Source organism: Penicillium riverlandense, assembly GCF_028828495.1.
Source record: "Penicillium riverlandense strain IBT 135883 chromosome Unknown utg000003l_segment0_segment0, whole genome shotgun sequence".
NCBI classification, from domain to species: domain Eukaryota; kingdom Fungi; phylum Ascomycota; class Eurotiomycetes; order Eurotiales; family Aspergillaceae; genus Penicillium; species Penicillium riverlandense.
In genome coordinates this window covers 1,404,178-1,410,615 of record NW_026643196.1, presented here as the reverse complement: position 1 = coordinate 1,410,615, position 6,438 = coordinate 1,404,178, and the positions used below count along the sequence as shown (strand labels likewise).

The 6,438-nt window shown below is 49.8% G+C and overlaps 3 protein-coding genes across 3 annotated transcripts; 1 reads left to right on the top strand and 2 right to left on the bottom strand.

The window, feature by feature from the left end:
- Nucleotides 1-625: 625 nt before the first annotated feature.
- On the bottom strand, nt 626-2,061 carry N7474_004209 (Zn(II)2Cys6 transcription factor domain-containing protein; the record flags this gene model as incomplete). Its single annotated transcript, XM_057195624.1, has 2 exons — nt 626-1,954; nt 2,005-2,061. The coding sequence occupies 2 exons, from the start codon at nt 2,059-2,061 to the stop codon at nt 626-628; spliced, it is 1,386 nt and encodes a 461-aa protein (XP_057053020.1).
- An 871-nt stretch (nt 2,062-2,932) lies between these two features.
- On the top strand, nt 2,933-4,656 carry N7474_004208 (pepsin-like aspartic protease; the record flags this gene model as incomplete). The annotated part of the gene is made up of 3 exons (XM_057195623.1): nt 2,933-3,260; nt 3,327-3,641; nt 3,707-4,656. 3 exons carry the CDS (start codon nt 2,933-2,935, stop codon nt 4,654-4,656), a joined length of 1,593 nt encoding a protein of 530 aa, XP_057053019.1.
- Nucleotides 4,657-5,331: 675 nt separating this feature from the next.
- On the bottom strand, nt 5,332-6,357 carry N7474_004207 (uncharacterized protein; the record flags this gene model as incomplete). Its single annotated transcript, XM_057195622.1, has 3 exons — nt 5,332-5,946; nt 6,143-6,295; nt 6,352-6,357. The coding sequence occupies 3 exons, from the start codon at nt 6,355-6,357 to the stop codon at nt 5,332-5,334; spliced, it is 774 nt and encodes a 257-aa protein (XP_057053018.1).
- Between the last annotated feature and the right edge of the window lie 81 nt (nt 6,358-6,438).

Here is a 6,438-nt window from a genome sequence, read left to right as displayed (position 1 = left end):
TATTCAAGCTATGGCGGAGGCTCCACAGGAGTCAAAATTAAAGATGGACGAATGTATATAGACGGGAAGATTTGTGGTACGCGATACCATATTTTAATAAGATATTGACAAGGGTGAAATAGACATAACGGGCACCATTTCCAAACACCTACGATCCTAAATTCTTTCGCAGAGAGCACTAGAGGAATGTTTCCTCATTGGAAGGATACCATGGAGCCTCCGTATATTTCTAATGCATGTTCACCGGCTAAAGGGAACTCAAAATTTCTCTCCAGGTGTATTTTTAATTAAATGCACTTACGGCTGTAGAAAGGCTGAAGTCAAAGTTGGGAGAGGACCTCAGTCCCTCGTATTTGCTGGTTAACAACTCAGACAAGTACCGCATGATCTTTATGAGTTTAATCAAGGTTTGCCGCCCGGAGTTTATCCTATTTGGACTATTTTATGTGCCAGATATGCCGTAGCACCGGACTCCGGCTTGGCCAAGCGCGTGGTAGTGATGATCTTCATCTATAGTGTACAGTAATTCGCGACACAGTACTGATGAGCCTTCAAGTCTCGTAAGGATCTGTCCAAATATTGACTACTATCAAGTCTAGCAATACTGGGAGAATATGCAATAATATTAAAAAGAGAACGTTGCGGCCTCCTGTAACATGCCCATTGTCATAGAGACTCGATCCAACCAGGTATGCGGTGAGTCTTTTTGTTGGGGTCCGGGGAGCGTCCCATAGGATCTCCCTCCATTGATCGATCTCATCATCAACGGATAGCTCGCATTTTCTAATTCGGTTTTCTGCTGCTGAATGCTTGGAAATTGCAAAGTTCTCTGGCGTAAACCGTTGGACTTCAAAACCACAAGTAATTGCTGGAGTAGAGCAATGGCTGAACTCATTCCTTGTAGAGAGAAGTCTCCGAATGTCACTTGAATCTGACTGGGAATTGGCCCGAAAAAACCATGACCGTCTTTATTATTGGGTTGCTGACTAGCATTCATGGCAGCAATCCCTTCGGAGTGATACTCGAGAAGTGCCCTTTGACAATCGGATATTGAAGTCATAAGTTGCTCTCTTTCACGGTCTGTCGTATTCGCAGATGCAACTAGAGCCCGTGTTGTCGAAAGAAAGCCTGGACAGCGAGCTATTTCATGAAATGAATATTCAATCAACTCGCCGAGCCGACTAAATTTGCCACGCCGCCTTTCCTCGTTGACCATGTCAGGAATTATCGACCTCCACTCCTCGTCTTCTAAGAAGCACCTCTCGCCGCGGACGAGCGCTTCATATACGAGAAAGCCTCGGAAGGATGAGAGAAGTGTCCGGCCAAGCCCTTCAACATGAGTCCGAGCTCCACGTATCTGATAAAGATTCGAAATGCCACGTGAATGTAGCATCCACGACTCTTGTCCCGTCGAGCATGACATTTCAAATCCCCCGAGAAGAATAGCCGCAGCGAGAGTATTATCTGCGGTCACCAAGGCCGGATTTCTCAAGGTGCGTGCTAGCTGGTTCAATGCCTGACCGTACATCTCTCGGCTAGCAAGGCCCAATCGGTCATCGCCTTGTGAGCGACCAATATGTAGAGCACCAAGGCTACGTAGACCCAGATCAAGTGCCTTTCCAGCGGCTTCCTGATAGTTATGAACCACATCGAACCAGTTCGTACCAACACGAGTGCTATAGCCAAAGAACTGGCCAGGAAAATAGGATTCCACGAAATCACAGAAGCCCTCACGGTATCGCTGAGCTATGACCTTGCCGGCCAAGCTCGGCGCCACCGTAGCATCGATTGGCGTACGGAAAGCGAGCATCAGTTGGTGCTGATCAGAGGTCGACTTGAGTCCCAATTCATTTTCGCTCCTGCAATAGAAGTGGAATTTCCGATCCCTGATATATCCAGGGCATGACGTACCCTTTTTTTGGCAGCGCTGGCACGCTGGGCGCGATTCGTCGCACTGTTTTGTGATTATTTGTTGACTGTAATTGTTATAGAAGATGCATTTACCTTGATCCGCCGTTGGATACAGGCTAGGCAGCCTTTACTGCGTGGTACGCCCACCATGCATGTAACTCAATTCTAAATGAGATCTCGGATCACCCACGAGGTGAGGTGAATGACGGGAAAAGAAGTCGAATCAGGGCACAGCAGCGAATACGAGGAGAATGAACACCCTCTTGCTCAGTCCGAGGAATTAGCTGGGAACAAAGGAGGGTAAGCAGTATGGGCGTCGTGGGGCCGTCTGGAGAGGGTCCAAGTTCGCATAGACGTGCGGGGCTCGGGGACCAGGACTACCCCAACCCCAGTAATGAAAACGAGCTCCGGGTCACTAGATACCAATGATCCCCTCGAATGCTGCGTCGCCCCATGCAGTCGCCAGTGGCATGGTGGCTGGGTAACGTGGCTATGGCGGAACGGATTTGGCGCGGGTCAGCATTCGGCTGGACACGCGGAGTGCGCAACAAACCCCAAAACACTAGCAAAAAGAAAAGAAAACAAAACATGGACAAAAAGTCGAGACCAAACCGACCAGATTCCTCCCGGTTGGCGTTTGCGCTCGAACACAGTCACGTCCAAGCCAGCCTTGGCGAGTTAGCGGGTAGCCAGGAAGCCACTGATCTCAGGCTCTTTGGACCCTGCCGGTCTCGATGCCCACTCGGCAGTACGAATAACTAACCAGATTTACATTAGTGCATGATACATACCTGTCACGATTCGTCAGAATTGGGAAACAAACAACGAAGCTGTGGGCCGAATACGAGGACATAAGGGTTAGCGGCTATTCAACGCATGATTGGCACACTTTCCCTGCAATAAGACCTGCTCAAAGTGACTTGCCATGCACGATCCTTAGGATTGACATAAAAGCCTGCCCACATCGCATTACGATGTGTTGTTTTGGATGTTCAAGTCCATTTGCGATAGACTCTCGATCATGGCATGGGCGTTTCGGGCCTGTCCCAAGTCACCTGCATGGAAAGGTCTAGCCCCACTAATTCTCATTTCCAGCTTTGTTCTACTCGCATCAGGAACAGCAGGGCCCAAAGTTGTCTCGCTGCCGCTGTACAGAAATGAAGGACGCTCGATCGTGAAGCGGAATTCTGCAAGTGTGCTGCTAGATTACTCTCTTGACTCCTTCTGGTTGAATGCTACTGTTGGAACCCCTCCGCAACCAGTCCAGCTCGTACTCGACACTGGAAGCAGTGATGTTTGGGTTTTTGGACCAGGCTCGTGTGGCTCGGACCGGTGCTATGGCCATTATTGTAAGTAGTTAATATGTTTACAACATCCAGTCTGCAATTGTGTGGTTAACACGTAGCCCGTTGAAGACGATGATTCCCAATCAAGCACTGCCAGGTTGGTCGATAAGGGTGGATTCTATTCATCTTATGGCGACGGTACGGAGGTTTGGGGGGACTATATCTCAGATGACTTCCAAGTCAGTTCGATCAAGATCAAGGACTTGAATTTCGCCGTTGCTACACGGGAGACAATCGGTGAAATGGGAATCATGGGGATTGGCTTTGACACGAACGAGGCGATCACGGAAACTGGAGCCAAGCCCTATAAAAATATCATCGACTTGATGGTGGACCAAGGTCTTATCAACTCTCGTGCATACAGTCTCTGGCTCAACGATCTTGGTAAGTCAGAAAACCCCTCTACCTATGACGATCTCGCACGAGCTAACATGCCCGTTTGACCCTAGAGTCTGGAATAGGGAGTATCTTGTTTGGTGGCTATGACACCGGTAAATTCAAGGGCAATTTGATCCCGATCGCTATCCAACCCGACGCACAATCCGGCCAGATCACATCTATGACCATTCCATGGACATCGCTTTCTATTACAGACCCCACTCAAGGCACTATGACCCTGACTGCAAATAGCTTTGCGCAGCCTGCATTACTCGACTCGGGGACAACGCTCTCTTATATCCCTAGGGACTTATATGATCAAGTCGCCTCGTTTGCGAACGTCTTTTACGCCGACGATGGAACCGGTATTGTCGAGTGTGAGGTCATGCAGTCGTATAGAGGCACTCTTAACTTTGAGTTCGATGGTTCTAGTGGGCCAGTGATTCCAGTGCCTTTCTCAGAGTTTTGCCCTCCCCTTTTGGACATCTATGGGAACCTCGTACCACTTTCAAACGGCTACACCGCATGCAGCTTTGGATTTGGGCCAGCTCAGGATGATGAACCAATTATACTAGGCGACACCTTCCTTCGCTCAGCATACGTCGTGTACAATCTAGACCGCCAGGAAATCGCTATTGCTCCGACCGTTTTTGAAAGCGACGAATCTAATATCGTGGAAATCGACGCCCCGGGATCTTCTGGCGAACAAGTCTGGCATCTTACTGGTGGGGTCACTGTCCAGCAGACGGCGACTGCTCAAGTAGAAGGGCCAGGCATATACCGTTCTATGCCTGTCACCCAGCTACTTTCGTACACGCCGACGGCCACTGGTTACCACCTCAGCAGCTCTGGTTTCTCGCAACCCAGTGCTTCCTCCCAGCAAAGCGACCGTAGTCAGCCCACAGAAACATTGCACGGCGCCGCTAGCTCTATTAGGGCTCCTGGCTCGGGTACTTTGGTCAACCTTGTTATTTCCATCATATCCTTTTGCCTGGGAAGCGAGTTAATGCTGGCGGCGTGAAAGAGAGCCTTAGAATAAATCGGATCATAAGTTTGATTTTCTTTTACGTACTGATATACGGAATACCAATGCAGCAAAGATATGGTATCCTCTCCATTCTACATCTACTCAGAGGTGATGCATTGATTTTGACTTTTTAAGATCTATGGGACCTTTACACAATAACCAAAGTCCTGTGCCACGGACCAATCTGCAGAGCTGATGAATGAAAACTATCAGAATGAAACCTCTTCCAGAGATCTCAGCATGGTATTATGAGCAGTTTGAAGAAACCACAGCACCTGAACATCATATATACCGATCAAGTCAAATAGCAATAAACATCAGTTCGCTTCTCCCAGACAGGAAATCACACTCCGTCTACGCAGGCGGCTTCACGGGATTCGAGAGAATCGGATCGCATCCTTACATTGAACCGAAGGACACGAGTACTGGATGGTTTGAACAGAACAGAAAAAACACCTTTTGTATCCTGGGAGCTCCAACGTTATTATTAATACAAGCCAGACCATTCATTTAATCTTCACTCTTACTCGCTCTCACCTCTGGCGCGGCCGACCCTTCCGAGAAGCCTTTCCGTGAGAGTTTAAGCCCCCCTTGGACCCTGCATAGTCCGGTTTATATACACTAAATGCCATGTCATTGGTCCAGATCTGGATTGATCAAGATCTCATTTCACGCCAAGCCAAGCGTCCTCCGAATAGCCGCCAGAACAGCAACCACATCCTCGTTCGACAACCTCTCCTCCCGATCCTCAATGACAGTATCGAGCAACGCAAGTGCCCCATAATCCTCCCCATCCTCGCCCCCTTCCTCTTCCTGCTCACCATTCCTTTCGCCTGTCCCATTCCCATTCACACCATCGCCATAATCATCAAGATCCATATGTTCAGCCATCCCACCACCACCATCCTCTCCATCCACCCCACCCACCCTGTCCCCCTCTATCCCAGAAGAGCCCACCACGCCCACCCCCAGATTCAGAATCATGACCACCTCCGCCTTGGTTAGCCCGTAGGGCTGTAATTCCGCCACGAGCGTGCGGAGAGCATGGTCTATGGGCGTGGGTGTTGAGTCCGGGGTTGGCGGTGGGAGGGTGGGCGTGTCAGAGAGCGGGCCTGTGGTTGCTGTTGCTGTTTTTGGGTCTGGAGCGGCGGGGATGGTGCTAGTGGTCCCTCCTGATATTACTCCTGCCCCGCTTCCTCCTGTCGTTGTTGATGAGTGTGTCTGGGTTGTGTAGCGCGGGTACTTCTGTAGGTGAGGAGATAGGCGGGTTACGTAGTTGTGGATCTTTTAAGACATGTTAGCATCTTCATATATCACTCTCTCTCACACACTCTCTCGACCTGCGTGTGCGTGGGTATATATGTTCATCGAAGATTTCTTGCTGGTTAGGTTATAGATTGGAGTGATGGCTAACAGCAGCAGCTCCCACATCCTCTCTACCCCCAACTCCCACAGACAAATAAAAGAAAGCTTGGCATACCTCTTTCACAACAGTATTATGATCCCGCAAATCCGGGCTAGGCACCCAGTGCCGCGAGTTCGGCGGAGGGTTCGGTGGTCGGCGGGGTGGGTTGGCCGTGAGGTAGGCCAGGACCTCGATGTTGGTGAGAACGGCGGATTGGGGGTCGATTACCTGGACCGTGTGAGAGATAATCCTGGGCAGTCAGGGGAAGGGGAGTGGCATCATACCCTCATTATTGTGTCTGTGTCTGGACAGTTGTAGCTGGCCGTGGTGGTAGTCAGGAAAATTGTAGATTTGCCGGCAGAACGAGGCGG